At 34.8% G+C, this 16,411-nt stretch overlaps 1 protein-coding gene across 23 annotated transcripts in view; it reads right to left on the bottom strand.

Annotated features, from left to right (window-relative positions):
• Nucleotides 1-16,411, bottom strand: part of WNK1 (WNK lysine deficient protein kinase 1) — a 162,046-nt gene that overhangs the window by 27,730 nt on the left and 117,905 nt on the right. For 10 of the 23 annotated variants that reach the window (XM_058744105.1, XM_058744109.1, XM_058744108.1 and 7 more), the window contains exons 8-12: nt 16,084-16,271; nt 13,196-13,453; nt 10,055-11,284; nt 7,841-7,924; nt 1,252-1,401 (exon numbers count right to left, since the gene is read on the bottom strand). In XM_058744105.1, coding sequence (XP_058600088.1) covers nt 1,252-1,401; nt 7,841-7,924; nt 10,055-11,284; nt 13,196-13,453; nt 16,084-16,271 — 1,910 coding nt within the window. The remainder of the gene's footprint in view (nt 1-1,251; nt 1,402-7,840; nt 7,925-10,054; nt 11,285-13,195; nt 13,454-16,083; nt 16,272-16,411) is intronic. The other 13 variants (XM_058744116.1, XM_058744117.1, XM_058744122.1 and 10 more) reach the window with 6 other exon arrangements.

Here is a 16,411-nt window from a genome sequence, read left to right as displayed (position 1 = left end):
AGAAAAGAAAAGAAAAGAAAAGAAAAGAAAAGAAAAGAAAAGAAAAAAGCAAGGCTGCCAAAAGCAAGATTTATGTGTTAGCCAAAAAGAAGGAAAAAAAACCCAAAACCCAAACCTGCATACATTAGTTTAAGTTAATGTGCCACACAAGAATAGGGAAAGGATAACAGGAGACAGAGAGGCTGACAGACCGGCTGTTTCAAATCTTTTGTTGTAGGAAATTTTACTAATGTCTCATCGTTCGACAATAAAAGAAGACACTTCCGAAAGTAGAGTTTGTTTTTTTACAGCTCTATTTAGACATATTTCACATACCCTAATCCATTGGTATATTTGTTGTCACTACATCTATGACTGCTATTATAGTAGTTACTGAAATTCAAATGAAATTCCTTCTTACTGGAATTAGATTTCAATCTGTATTGCTTCTACAATTCTTTATTTTTTTTATTTTTATTTTTTGCTTCTACAATTCTTAAGTCTAACACTGGCCAATGAAAGTAGGTATGAGTACCATATTTCACTGACTCTAGGATGGAATCATCCCTCTCTACCACCTGGTCATTTTAACCTTTGTGAAACTAAGATGTATCTTACAATTAATGGTGTGTCAGTACTTGGTTACATAACATAATGGTGCATTTGACAACTGACAGTATCTCAGATGCGATGAAATACGACAGAAACAATACATTGTGCCAAAATACAAGGACAACAAGCCCCAACGTTAAAGTTTAAAATAGGTCATCCAGTAGAATATACCTTCAAAAGGGCACTTTTCAAGTGATTCAAAGGACGACTCAGAACAACAGAACATGATTCCATATAAGGGGTTTTTATGACTTACTGTCAGTAGGCAATGAAAGAGGAAAAAAATGCATAAATCTGCATGAAAAATACAGCATAGTTGTAAACCTAGAATAATTAGATATAGCTAACTCAATTCTAGAAAATGTCATAGGTTCAGTTACCAAAGCACTGTTACTTAACCCACCAGTTCTAATACTTGTCCAACTGACTTCAGACTGATAAACCTAAAAGTTAAGCATTTTTGGATTGTGAATGCTGTCAGTATGTACCTATTTACATTAACTAATTCATGTGCACAAAAGGAACAATTGTCAATTCATTTTTGTGGTGAAAATAACCAACTATGGTATTTCAACATTAGAGAAGATAGAAGCCTATCCATGAGAAAATATAAATTACATGGAGATTCCATTTAGCATCTATTTAGAAATGAAGAGCTACCTGTTTTCCAGATGATACTTGAGGCAAGACCTGTGGAGTCTGAGACTGACTGACTGGCTGTGCAGTAGTGGCCTCACTGGAGGTTGATGTCTGTGGAAGTGCATACTGCACTGTCTGTTGAGGAGGGGCAGTCTGCTGTACTCCCTGCTGCTGAAAATAAAGTATAATTATTCAGTTTTGTTTCAAGTCATTAATAGCATGGTTCTAAGGAAGTACGTTTGCCTAAAGCCTTCTGTATCTATAAATGACAATATTAGTAATCAAGACATACACAAACCCAAATTCATCAATTCCCCTTCACACATTTATTTCTTTTTCCTCTGGTGTTCTTTATTTGTGATGGTACCACGAAGAGCAATTAACCAATGTTTCAGAATTTGAGTCACTACTGGTTCTTCACCTATCATCCCCCTTACCCCAACAGTAGGTCATTCACAAAGATCTTTAGATAACACATCCAAATAGGTCCTCTCTCCTCTAATATCTCCTTCTGGTTTTTCCCATTTTTTTGATATCTGTTCTTACTTTGGTCCTATATTAAGCAAATCCAATCTCTTCCCTTTAAGCTCTTTCTCTCATTGTATTTTTGCAACCGTGTAATTAATTTGTTTGAAGAATAGCTCTGATTACAGCCACAAAATAGAAAAACACTGAATGTGGAATTTTAGCTTTACCATTTACTAGTTGTAATACCTTAGAGACTGCTCATTTTACTGCCAAAAAGATACTTCCTTCTTTGAAAACAAGGACACAATCACTCAATTCAAAGCAGGGCAAAGGAATAAGTGACATTTAGGAATCAACCACATGTTAGGCATTCTGGTTTAATACATCTAAACTTAATGTATGGTACATAATTGTACTCCCAAAACTAAATTTTGTAATAAGTTAATGGCCCCCTCTGGCCTAACAAAAATCTGAACTTCACAAATGACTTTCAAGACTCTCTAATGTCTCTAAGTAACTTAAAATTGTTTTGGTTAACACAAAACAATAGCTGCTTGTAATAAAAATTCTTAGCCAACGTATCAGATCGTTAAGTTAAATGAAATATCCTAACCTCGTTTCTCTAGAGGCAACCACTATCAATGGTTTGGTCATCACCTTTATGGATTTTTTTCTATATATAACTGGTCATTTACACACAATTACATACTGAAATAAAAGCATGTTCATTCTATAAATACAGTTCTCTAACATGCTATTTTCATTTAATTTATCAATGGCATCAATATCCTAATGATGAACATTTTGGTTGATTTTTTTTGATACTTAAAATAATGCTACAACCAGTAGCTTTACGTATGTCCTGGTCTATACAACTAACTAGATACTGCTGGTAAAAAGATATACTATTTGTTTATAAGTATATGTATACATAAAAACTTGAGATTTAACTGACATATAATGATTTAATATAGGTGTATGTTGTGAAATGATCACCAGAAGAAACCTACTTAACATCTATCACCACACACAGTTTTTTTCTTGTAATGAGAACTTTTAAATTTTAAGATCTACTCTTTTAGTAACTTTCAAATGTACAATACCATAGCAATTGTAGTCACTATGCTACACACTGCATTCCCAAGACTTACTTATTTTTATTTGTTTTATATATATTATGATCCTGACCACCTTAATGAACATCCTAGATTTTGTTAGGTGATAATCTGTAAATATTTTTGTTCTCCTGACACTTATTTCTTACTTCGCTCTCACTGTATCAATTAAAATCACCCCCCAAAATGCTGACACACAATGATGACAATAGTCGTGTTTGTTTTTTTCTTGTTTCTGATAATGTATTCTTATTTTAACTTAAATCAGGAACAACTGGCTACTGATTATATAACATTTATTTTCAAAAACTAATAAGATATATATATCCAAATATAAGGCAACTCTGATTATAAAATAATTTTCCATATTTTCACTGAGAAAGGAGAATAAAAAACTAGAGAATCTTTTTGGTCAACTTGAATATATTTTAACTGTAAGGAATTCACACTGAAACGTCTACCATTATCTGAGTCATTAATTTACATCTCTAAATAAGATGGCACATTTACATAAATATATTAACATATATTTACTTACATATATTAACTTATATATTATATATAAATTATATATTAACATATATAATATAATATATTAATATTGCTCTGCCTCCCTCATTCAAACTCTTCCCACATAATAAACCAGTCTCTTTATCTTCACTGGAGCTATACTACAAAGGCTCTAGTTTTCTGGAGCATAGCATAATACTTTCCCTGTAAGTTGTGTAAAATTTTCAGTGACAAGCATCATAAATAGCATTAGGACAGCTGGATTTTTTTTGCTTTTGTCGTAACTTATAGGTTCATATTCATGTAATCTTTGTATTACCTCCTTACAGTGACCTTTGAATAAGTTGTTCACAATGACAATAGAACCTGGAATAGTGAAGTTGCTCCCTTAAGAATAAGGACCAAATCTATATTTAATTTCTTAGCTTTTATTTTAAAACCAGTTCTGTCAGATGTTGTCTATAAACATCTCCAACTACATATACTTATTTTAAGGTCCTTACAAGCACATGTTTTCACCAGTTTTATTTTATTCCATTAACATTTTTTTGCTTATTGTTCAAAATAAAGGAGAGTGAAAGCCCGTAATGTGCAAATATGATAAAAATTTCAATATGTTCATTTCCTTCTTTACTAAGAGAAAGGGGAAAGTTTGAGGAAAAAAATACACCACTTTACAGATGAGCATATGCTTAACTCTCTCTCACTTCTATCAATGCAGAACCAAGCTTACATCAAGATGTGGATTCAATCAACTTTTTTATGAACCTATACCTTTACTTACTTACTTGTGTTCTAGCTAGACTGAACTAAAGGTTTCTGTTCTCACAGTTTTCTACCTTTGTTGTTTTCTACCTTGCTTATACTGACCCCCCCACCCCACCCCCGCCACTTTGGCCTAGAACACTCTTTATTCTTACATGAGTTTAACTCACAATCAGAGTTCAGTTCAAATGCTATCTCTTTCATAAAGCCTTCTTGATATTCCCCTTCCTGCTTGAAAGAGATATAATTTCTCTCCTTTGGTGGCATAATTGGGATGCAGTTAAGTGGTGAGTTGTGGAGTCAGACTACTTGGATTTAAATTCTGTTTCTACCTCTTATAAGCTGTGTAAGCTTGGATAAATTACTCATCTTCTCCAGATCTTACCTTAGCTCTCCCATCTGCACAATGAAAATAATGACAGTATACTTACAGGGTTCATACAAGGATTAAATAAAAATACAGGTAAAATGTTTTGCACATTGTATATAAATCTTAACTATTACGCTTATTTGTGTTGTAGGAGTTGACATATATGTTTACTAGATTACTTAGGCTCTTTGAAAGTAGTCATATCTGATCCATCTTGACCCTCAGTGCCTATCTAGCACATGGTCCTTGGGAGCATGAACTCAGGAAAACAAAAAATCTGTTTAATTACTGGTGTGCGTGTGTGTGTGTGTGTAAGAGAGAGAGAGACAGAGAGAGACAGAGAGAGAGAGAGAACTGTTGAGAAATAACAGTTTTATAGACATGTACCATCACTCTGCTTAAAATAAGAGTGAGAGGCACGTATGCCAATTATACCTTAGAGTATTTAGGGAGAAGTGGCACCCCTGGGTAGGCCAGGAATAGATGGTCATCTTTTTGTGCACAATCTCACTGGCTAATAAACAACACTTCAGCCAAATAGGTATTGTTTAGCACAGCAACTTGGAAACATGTTTTGTATAAACCTGCCTCATGAAACCAGTTCGAATAGCCTATACAGACTATGTACTATCTATTGAATAAGGAAGGGTGCTTGATGGAAAAAATGTTCATGAGCCTCAGTTGAACACAAAGTTAAGAAATACCTGAAGGTTCAATGGAAGAAATAATAATAATAAGAAATAATAATAATAGTAGTAGTAGTATAAAAATTAATCATAAAATAAAATATAAAATTATTATTGGCTCTATTATTATTATTTTACTTATTTATTTATTGAGCTATAAGAGAGTGAGCATGGGTGGGGGAGAGGGGCAGTGGGAGAGAGCAAGAATCTTAAGCAGGCTTCATACTCAGAACCCGACACAGAGCTCGATCCCATGACTATGGGATCATGACCTTAGCCAAAATCAAGAGTCAGATGCTTAAATGACTGAGACACCCAGGTGCCCCTCTAACAAATTATTAAGTAAGGTGGTTTATGGCATACATGGCAAAGAGCTACTAAGTTTTCTAGTAGGAGGAAGCTATTTTTGGAACCTCATTATGATACACATACCACTAGAAGGGACTCTTGATCAAAACATGAAAAAAGCAATCCCTTATTGGTTACAGTCCAGAAACCCATGGAATAAAGTAAATTTCAGCTAAAGGACATTTCTCTTCTCACTCTAATAAAATTAGAGATATGGTTTCCGAAGGTAGGGTTGGAAACCAACAGTGTAAAAAAATGAAACTCACATCTAAAAATAAACTCCACCCATATAGTACAGAGACAGAGCTTATAACCTTTAAAAAAAAAAAAAAATGAAATCCCAGTAGCTGAAACAAATAAATGCAGATTCTTGAGTACCTCTCCAGAATCATAAGTCCCTGTAGAACTTTAATATAGAAAAAAACCCTATTCTAGAAATGTTGAATTCTGGCTTATAATTTTTAGTTCTATCCACTTACTGGCTATGCGACCCTGAAAAAATTAAGTATTCTAGACTGCATATACTTATATAATTTGAGGGCCCAATTTTATGATTCTATTTAAATATCATCCTCTATTTAACATAATTCACAAAATAAAAGTATCTATAAAAAGCATCACTGACACATAAATTTTGATTGTATTACAGCCATATTTAGCTACATTTTTTCCCAGAAGAGTCAACTACCTAAATTCTTTTAACCTGACCATTTATGGAATTGTCCTCCCTTTACCCCCACATATTTTTCTTACTAATAAACTGAATGGTTTGTTTCACTATCTTCATTTGCTAGTAAGTATACATATTATATGCTCACATATAATATACATAACAAATTCCTTTGGAGAAGGAAGAACAGAGCAAGCACTTAAATTTACTCAGGTTTATTGGTGTTGGCCTGTGTCCAAAGATAAACAAAGTAGGAGTGGAACCTGATAGCACTTCTGCCCTCAAAACAGCTTCATGTAATTTTTAATTTGTATTTTCATTAAAGGTTGTTAATAGAACTGAAATACAATTTGTTAAGGTTGGCAAAAATGTGACTACTCAAATTTAACTGTAATTATATACAGATTCATCTACTTGTCTGAAAGAAAAAGCAGGAGCAAGACAAAGCATATGATTACCAGCCTTTAAATTCTGTAGACAGGGCTGTTTGTTGGTCACCACGTAAATGTACGTATAACCAAACTAATCCTGTACAAGGAACAACTAATTTAAACTAGTATCAAATGACTATATGATTACATGCTAGCCTGGAAGGAGATCATCTGTAATAAAAATTAAAAGCTTTGTTTAAAAAAATTAATAGAGGGGTGCCTGGGTGGCTTTGTTGGTTAGGCATCTGACTTCGGCTCAGGTCATGATCTCATAGTTAATCAGTTCGAGCCCCGAGTCGGGCTCTGTGCTGACAGCTTGGAGCCTGGAGTTTGCTTCAGATTCTGTGTCTCCCTCCCTCTCTCTGTCCTTCCCCTATTCATGCTCTGTCTCTTGTTCTCTCTCTCAAAACTAAATAAACATTAAAAATAAAATACAATACAATAAAATAAAATATTAATAGAAACAGAAACCAATTTATGACTTGGTAGCTGGGAAAACACACTTCGCAGGGAACTGTCAATGAAATAGTTCATCAGGAAGTTTTTACGACAAATGTGGTGGCTATCAATTTTATTTGAAACAGCTAAAATATTCAATAGTGTCAAAAAAGCCTTAGTCCCATGCAAATAATTGCTATTAACTAATATCAGTAATGAACTATACATGTTTAATTTTAGAATTACTAGTTTTGCTGTTGAAAACATTAGCACTGTACTATAATCTTTTGAGTTCTATGGACCTTTAGGAATAAACTCCCCAAATCAAAGTTTAAAAATGTTTAAAAAGTTCCTAACGTAGCTGTTCAGTTCTCTCAGCATAAAATCTGATACCCCATCTCACAGATTAGAAATTAATTAAAAAGAAGTATAGCATTATTAGTCAAATACAATGAAAGCAATAGCAAAATGCTCATAAAAGGATAAGTCACAAATATAAAAAGAAAACTGACATTCTTTGTGTTGTTAGATTATGTGTAGAATCATGTATTTAAGAAGGCAGATAAATATCAGTTAACGATTCTTTTGAATTTCAACATATGTCTAAATTTAGTAATTTAAAAATACATTAAACAAAAGGGAAGATTTTCTAAAATGTTTCTAAAAGAAATGTTATGCCTCTTGATTTTTCTTTCAAGAACATGGCAAACCATTTATTTACGTAAGGAATCTAATTCATGAAAAGATGTTAAGCAGTGTTTTGGTTACTATTAATATATAAAATGTAGCAATGAGTTAGTTGTTCTCACCTGCTGAGAATGTTGTATGGGCAGGGAAGATGGAACCCCTGTTAGGCTACTTGAGGATGGTTGACCCTGGCTTTGCCCCTGTGCCTGAAGGAAAAAAGTGAATACAACAAATTAGCGAAGCCCTATGTAAGTACAGAGAGGTCAGGCTTTTGCAATAAACATTCAAACTCCTGAGAGTTTGCTTGAGCAAAATGAAACATTAGCTTAAGTATGTATGGGAGACCACTGGGGCATCTTTTGTAAGAAAGGGTTAGAGACAGATTATATCACAGAATGTATCCTGATCCCACGCAAAAACCACTAGTGGTTAAAACCTAACTTACTACTGCTGTGTCTGGGCTATAATTTTAGCTGACCAAAATAGTAAAATTCATAATAAAATTGTTACTGAAAGTATAATAATCAGGAAAAAGTAGCATGACTACCAATGTGAAATAACCCTGTATTGGAATAATTAAAGACAAAGGGTATTTGAGAGTGCTAATTTGGTTCCTTTTGCTACTTCTTATAGTGCTAGGGTGACTTTTACTAAAAATGTAAAAAACTTGTCATTGTCACTAACCTAGAGTAATGGTTGTCACGCAGAAGTGATTTTGCCCTTCCAGGGATCATTTGTCAGTATCTAGAGACATTTTTGGTTGTCACAACTGGGGGAGGTGGTTTCTACAGGCATGTACTAGTTAGAAGCCAAGGATGCTGCTAAACATCCTACAATGCACAGAACCACGACCTACAACAAAGAATTATCCAACCTAAACCATCAAGTGTTGAATTTGAGAAACCCTGACCTAGAAGTCTAAGTTAAAATAATTGAGAAAGTGAGAAATGAATGCAGGATTTCTTACGTAGGTAAGTTAAGGAAATGAAAAGGCCCACAAACTTTGGTGTTCCATTTCAGTTTAGAGGGGTTTCTTTGAAGCCTACTTGGATTTGACACATGTCACTGCATCTTAACCACTATTAAGTATTCATTCTTTCTGCAGTATGTAAATTTACTGCCTGATGGCTTACTTTGGAAAGTTTAAAGAAGAATGGCTGGCAGTGCGTTAAGATTTATAATACAGGCTGACAAGCAGTGCATTAATGTGAGCACACAGTGAGTACACTGCATGCCGATGCAACGTAATTTTCATTTCTGGATCTTCTTGCTTCCTAGAACTATTCTAAATAACTGATACTTTATGTACACTTTTGGGATTGTTTATGCCCCTTATGAGGGAAGAACACAGGAAGAAAGTATCAAGAACATACAGTATTTTATAAGAGTGGAATATTTAAAAGATCCAAGCAATGCCTTGAATATATAATTGGAAAGTCTCCTATATAGATTTTATAAGACTTATACATTTGATAAAATATATCAAAGGAATATATGACAGTTAATACTGACTCCACTTGAATTCTGTTATGCCCATTACTTTGTCTTTATTTGCGAGAGTACATATGCCCATACCCATAAATAACAAAATTTAATTTGTTGAGGAAAAAACCAAGGCCTGAGATATGTTTCTCAGCTTGCAACATCTATCACAAATTCTTAAAAACAAAAAAAAATCCTACCACCCACACTAGATTACAATTTTGTTGCTAAAAATTAGAATCAATTTTATGGATTAGCAGTGACTTGTTCAAATGATGCCATTTTAAAAGGTATTTTCATTTGTTCCTAAATTCTTAAGATGTTTCTTTTCTCTTTTAAGATTCCTCCAAACTAATCAAAATTTTGTGTATTCTTAATACTCTTTAAAAAACTCCCTATTTTCCATTCTTTTCATTTTACAGAAAAAAAACCTATTAAAAAAAAAAACCCAAAACTAGCCATGTTTGTTTCTAGGGAGAGAGAAATACTTCATATTAATATTTATAAATAATCAACGATGAGTCAACTTTACATGATAGACAGTTACATTCTCACTACAAATTGAAATTATTCTACATATGGATAGAAGTAACTGATTTTGACGAGTGACTAAAGTTCTAGTTTTTGTGTTCTCTTTTTCAAGGGTTTGCACATATTATAGGTAAATGAGGCAGCTTCTCTCTCATATTTTGTTCTTATATACAAGTAGTTTATAATCCCCCCAAAAGGAGAAATACTAATATTACGAATAAAATTAAAAATAATCCACATAAATGGAAAGGAGGGATAGAAAACTTAAATGTAATGATGCATAGTAGGGTAGTTTAAAAGAATCGTGGAAGTTTTCCTATAACCTGTGGATGGAGTGCAGATCCTCCTGAAGAAAATGAGGCAGATAAAACCTGCTGAGATGTGGTTCCTTGGGGGAAACAGAAGAAAAGTGGGGATTCTTGTAACACTGTCTGAGGCAGACGGATAAAGGGTAATGAGACGTCAGAGCCAAAAGGTGCAGCTGCTCCCCCTGTAGGGGGAGGTGATTGAAAATCACTGGGGTCTGAAGAAGTAATTTGTGAGGAATCACTGGAATATTCTGGGCTTCCTATTGGCCAGTTCTGTCCGATAGGCTCTACCACAGAAACGGTCAATTCTGGGGCATGGTAATTACGCTGTTCTTCAGTCACAGGCTGTAGGCGGCCATGTAATCCAACTGATTGAGGAGGTGGTTCTTCCTGATTCAAGTCCACTGCAACCTGTCGATTTCGGTAAACACGCTGAGGCAAGACTCCTCCTCCTTCTCCCGAAGAGGAGCTTGGAGTGTGAACATGAAACTCAAATACACAATTGCTTCTGCTCTCATTGTTATGAGTTAACACAGCGGGCGCAGAATGAGGAACAAAGACAGGGTGAAATTTCAAACGTGTAGCATCAGTACTGATAGGTGCAGAAATACTAGAGAGGGGAGATCCTGGACTCAATCCAGAATCTAATCTTAAATTCTGAAGGTGTCCTACCAGGAAAGCCTGTCCAGATGGAAATTCAAAGACAGAACTTGAGGTAGGGCCCCCTGGTACTGGCTTCTGTTCAGGTATCTGTTTCATAGGACTTGACAGTACTGGTGAGTTGTATGGAATACCCTCATACTGTTCTGTCACCTGGGCCTGGTAAGCTAGATACACTGGTTCCTGAGGAATAAAATAGTGAGCTTCTTCTGGAAGTACTAGTCCAGGTCTATAGTCACCGTGAACTTGAGTTGGTTCAAACATAGGATGGACCTGTATCTCACATGGCTCTCCAGTTATTCTACTGGCTGTAGTGCCCAACATAACTACGGCCTCTGGTGTCCAGTTAGTTGGGCTGCCACCAGGTGGAAGAAGATTTTGGCCAACAGTCCTCAGCAGGGGTTGGAAGTGGCGAGTTTGGGCTTCCAAGAAGGAGGTGCTCTTACGCCGCTGGGAAATGGCCACCTTCGGTGGACAGGTGGGAGGTGGTGAAAAAGAAACTGGACGTTCATGAATAGTTGGGAAAAATATCTGTGATTCTGGGTATGTTGGGGTCCCCCCACACGGATGCGCCATGGACTGAGGCTGTATCAACATGAATAAGACAAGTAATTCATACATTCATATGTGAAATTACATTAGACATGCAAAACTGGGTAGCTCTGTGTAACCCTATGAAACGGTTACACAAAATTTATAATTAATAAAGAAATAACAATGCTTTTGGAAATTATGTGCATAGTAAAAATCCATTAAATACATCCAGGGTCAATAAAGTTATTCTGTGGGATTCTTTGCGTTAGATAAGAGCTACTTCTCCACAACATCTTCTCTCTAAGGAAATGGAAGAGTTTTCTAAGTGTTTATTCTGTTTTTACCCCCAATTAATATTCTCACTCTTAAGACTTAATGTATATTCAAATCAGTGGAAAAAGAATTAAAATAGTAAGAGTTAAGGGAAGATAGTAAGCTCAACATTTTTAAGATATAAGAAAGGTACTTCACTTTAATCTGCTATACAAAGTTTTCCTATATTCTATACTATTATCCTGTGCTGTTAGAGGCTTCAGTGTTATTATCAACTAACAGTATGTCATCTAACTAGAAATCAAAAGAAGTATTTTTGGTGGACAGTAAAAGACACACTACTGACTACTGACAGAAATACCTTCCCCCCTATCTATCTTGAACTAGATGCAGTTAATTTTACTACATGAAACATGTTACAGATGTCAAATTGCTGAATGTCCACTTCTCTGATCCTAGTTAAGGGGTGAATAATTTAGTGTTCAAATCAAGTGAAAAGGATAATATAAATAACAGACTTAACAGCACTTTTTTATTCACATAGGCAGTTACAGTCATAAGACTCTATAATTTTAGAATCCTACCTAGCCAAATGCAAACAGTGTACACTGTAATAATTCACTTTTATGGACTCTTCTTAAAAAGAGTAGATTAATTTCATTCTTTCAGTAGGGATAGTCCCCATCAAGTTAGCAAAATGGCTCAACTGTTGCTTCTTCACAACAGCCAAAAGAGGGCTTCTATTTCAGACCAGAATGCTTCATTTTACTGTTTATTCAAGGAGTATCCCAAAGCCATAACATATATATGGCTAATCATTCTCCTAAGTACAAATCTGAATATTTTGATATTGCTAGATCAGAATGTTAACTATATTCTCTATCTGGAAAAGCAGCAGCAAGGTCCCACAGTGTTTAACACAACTTTAAGAGACAGATCTTTTATAGATACAAATGGGGCCAAAGAAAATCTTATATACTACATGTGTATCTAATGTATTCACTAGGGTCACAGCAGCTCTTTCTGCCCATGAGTCCTGTTTTTGTGCTTTAATAAAACTACCATTTTTGCACCCTCCAAAAAATAATGTATTCATTAGGGTCAAGATCCCACCTTATTTGATCAATCTAAGAGACAAATTTCCACGAGGGAACATATGTTTTAGTTTGCCAACACCATCACTTTAAACCGCTAAGAATTAAAAGCAACTTTCAGTCTTCAATTACTCTTTGCTATGGGGGAAAAAACGGACTCATTCAGCTTCATTAGTGTCTCTTTAGAATGACGTGAAGAGAAAATGCATTTGAGTTACTTTTTTGATAAAGAGAAAACTGCTTTTGGTTAAATCAATGAATTTAAAATGAAGTAATACATATTCTTTATATTAATATGTGAAAATGCAAGGATTCATATAGGTCAGTTAGGGATAGGAGAATATAATAAAAACTAAATTTTATTGTGTACACATTGATATGTGTCCAGGGCACTATAAGCATTCTCTCTCATTACCTCCTTGCTTTTTTCCCCCCTTAAAGCCTGTAACAAAAAAGTTTCCTATAGGAAGAACTGGTATCCTGAAAGCATAAGTGTAGTCCTTTTTATTTATCTAATTTTTATTAAAATTCTTGATGCCTGGATGTATTCATTGGTAATAAATTTTCATTTGTCAGGAAGTTTACAGTTACATACAGTACTGACAAAGAGGGAAGGCAGGCTGGAGCGTCGGTGCTTGCGCTGAGAGGCAGAGTGCATAGGCAGGACACTCTCCAATGCTTTAGAAAGCTTTTCGGCAAAAGTTTCCTCAGGGGCAATCCGAAGGAGGGAAGGAGAAAGAGGTGCAGACAGCACTGGTGGTGGGGTGGAAGGAGCACTGGGAGAGATGCGGGACAGAGAGGGAACAGCAGAAAGATGGGGAACACAAACCGACATGCTACGGCCACGACGAGGCTAAACAGAAAACAAACACACACATGAAAAACACAATACTTTGAAAAAAAAAACAAACCAAATGTACAATGATAATAGGGCATAGCTGACCTAAAGAACTGTCCATCCTCCCCCAATCCAGCAAATCCAATTTTTTTGTGGAGAGGCATAATTCCACAAAGCACACCTGGCAGATCACAACTATGCTCTCTACACTGTTGGCCATGTACAGGCTTTTTATGAACCACCACGATAATGATCAATTATCTTCCTAATATTCTGAAATTACATCAATTGTTACGAATGTATGAATAAGAAGAGCCAACTGACTGAGGTAGTAGAATAGATAGGGAATACAATGAATACTGGCTTACAGTTTTTTTTAAAACTTACTAAGATTAAGAAAGAATTAATTCTATTAGTTTAATGTACATTATAATGTGTAGAAGACTTTAAGACTGGATTACTTTGCCGGAACTCTGGAAATTTCAGAGGTTTCTCAGTTCTATTTAGAAGGGATCAGACTAAAAAAAATTGTTGTCTCAGAGTATTTTATTTATTACATTTCCTATCTTTATCTGTAAAGAGTAAAAACTCATTTTCTAACAGGAAAAGCATTAGTTTTCTAGAAGTAATTCACGACATAGACACATTCTATAGTTTTACCAAAGTAGTCAATGGAAAAATACCTTAAATGTGAGTCTCTGAAGAGTAAAACTTTAAGAGTTTTCTGGCGTATCAGAGATTCAACTTAGGTTTATAAAGTTTGAAAACTTTATAAACTTTATAAAGTTGTCCTGAGCAAGTTTGTCATTTCCCATTAGGTATTGTGAACTGTATAGTTGATTGTGTTTTCTTTTCCAAAACTGGCTGCACAGAATGCTTTGAACGAAATTTGTGGCCTACCAGTAGTAAGTACTTAAGCATCATCATACTTATCATACTTAGTTCATTCCTGGTTCTATTTTTTTTTCCACCCTTGTTTCCCTTTTATTCTAATTTTTTTATTGCACATATAAGTGATATATTATTGTAAGCCATAGTAAATTCTTTCTGCATTAAGAAAGAAAAAGAATCATAAGATTTAAAAAATCCTCAATATTTGATGACTCTTCATGATATACCTCCACAGAATACTGTCATTAAAAGGCAAGGCTGTCATTAACAGTCTGCTTTTAGAGCATCAATAAATAAATATAACTATCTTTGTGGCTCAAATATTTAAAATCATAAATGATCGTTCTATTTCCTTTTCTAAAATAGAGACGCCTAACGTTCATTACCCTGTGATGAGGGAAGCAAAGAGATTAAAAATAGTTAAAAAGAAATCTAGTTATGATGATCCACAAAAAATCAACCAGAACAAGAGTAGAAACGAACAAGAAATGCTGACAAATAATATTTGTCAGAACACGGAAATACATCTATATAGTCTCTGTAAATTCTTCTACCCTACTTAATTATTTTAAAGGTCAGAAAAGTAGAAAACATTAGTGTATTAGTCGTTTTCTTTGCGTTACTGTGGCCATTCATCTTGAGACTTAGCCAGTGCAGGACTCATGAATGGACTCTGAAACATACAAACGTCTTTTATTCCAAGCTGTAGGACAAAAGAGCAGAGCAAGCAGAAGTATTTTCTTAACAGAGAAAGATTTTCATTTAATGTCGAGCAAAAGTTCCACAAAATTCTGATTTAAAAGCTTTCTGAGAAAGAGAAAAAAAATCTGTCTAAAGATCTCACTACACAAGTGCTATACAGTGACCAGTTATTCTCTTAATTCCTTCCTAAAGCAGATGATGTACTTTATTTAGCACTGAAGACTTCACAGAGGGTCAACAAAAGAAATGGGGTATTACCTGATACCTATTTTAACACTCTCTATATGAAAAGCAAGAGTGGCTAATGTAAAACATGGGGCAGTGTGTGTGTATCTGTGTTTACATAGATGCATAAAATATTTCAGGAAACAATCTCCATAAGTGGATTCTGAAAATAAATCTGTAATAAAACCATACCAAATAAAGAGAAAAAGCAAATGAACGTATACTGGGGAAGGAATTTGTGTCCAACACAGACTTTAAGGCAGGAACACGCATAGCAACTGATGGTTAACTGAACACAAGCGCTAAATTAAATGGTCATACAAATAAAGGATTTCTTCACTCTAAAGTACTCACATGCAGCATTCTAATGGTTTGAATGTCTTACCTGTGTTTTATACAATAAGAAATCTTATAAAAGATGCTTAGTAATTCTTTTAGTAAGTAAGCTTTTGAAAAACACTCCACACACCCACCCTCAAATCATTTGTATGTCCAACTTATGCTGATTTGAACAGTTTCAATTCTAAAGTGCTAAAAGTGCTAAAGAGGGCATTATCTTTAATCAAATACAGATTAGTCTAAATCTTGTACATAGTTTCTTCACCTAGGAAGTTTAGCTGATTCTCATACATTAATGTTTATGTTCTAGCCTAACTGAACTACTCCAATTGTACTCTATAATAAACCTATTTCCTTTAGAAACATACCATCTATATTATCTACTTCAAACTCATGCTATTACTTGGATAGCAGAAAGAATCTGAAATTAACATATTACATCTATTGGCCCTCATTATAGGCTTACACTCTCTTATGCAGTTACTTACCATACTTGAGGATGGATATACCCCATGAGGCTGAGATTGTGCTTGGACAACAGAAGCTGTATGCCCTGGGATTGTGCCAGTAGAATGTGCCTGTTCATGTTGGGACCCATATGAAACTGTCTGTTGGCTGCTCACTCGAGATTCTGTGAAGACAGAAGATCCTTGACCACTGTCAACTGTCCCGTCAGCTGAGGGAGAAATAAATTGCCAAAAAAACAGAGAGAGACATACATCACAAAAAGGAGGTTTATATTTTCCCATCACAAACCCATTACTCTAGGGTTAGTTTTTTCTTTGTAAAGACCTGAACTAAATAAAAAATGAATAC

The sequence above is a fragment of the Neofelis nebulosa genome, chromosome 8 (assembly GCF_028018385.1).
Source record: "Neofelis nebulosa isolate mNeoNeb1 chromosome 8, mNeoNeb1.pri, whole genome shotgun sequence".
Lineage (NCBI taxonomy): Eukaryota > Metazoa > Chordata > Mammalia > Carnivora > Felidae > Neofelis > Neofelis nebulosa.
The sequence above is the reverse complement of the archived record's forward strand: the minus strand, read 5'-3'. Positions and strand labels throughout refer to the sequence as shown.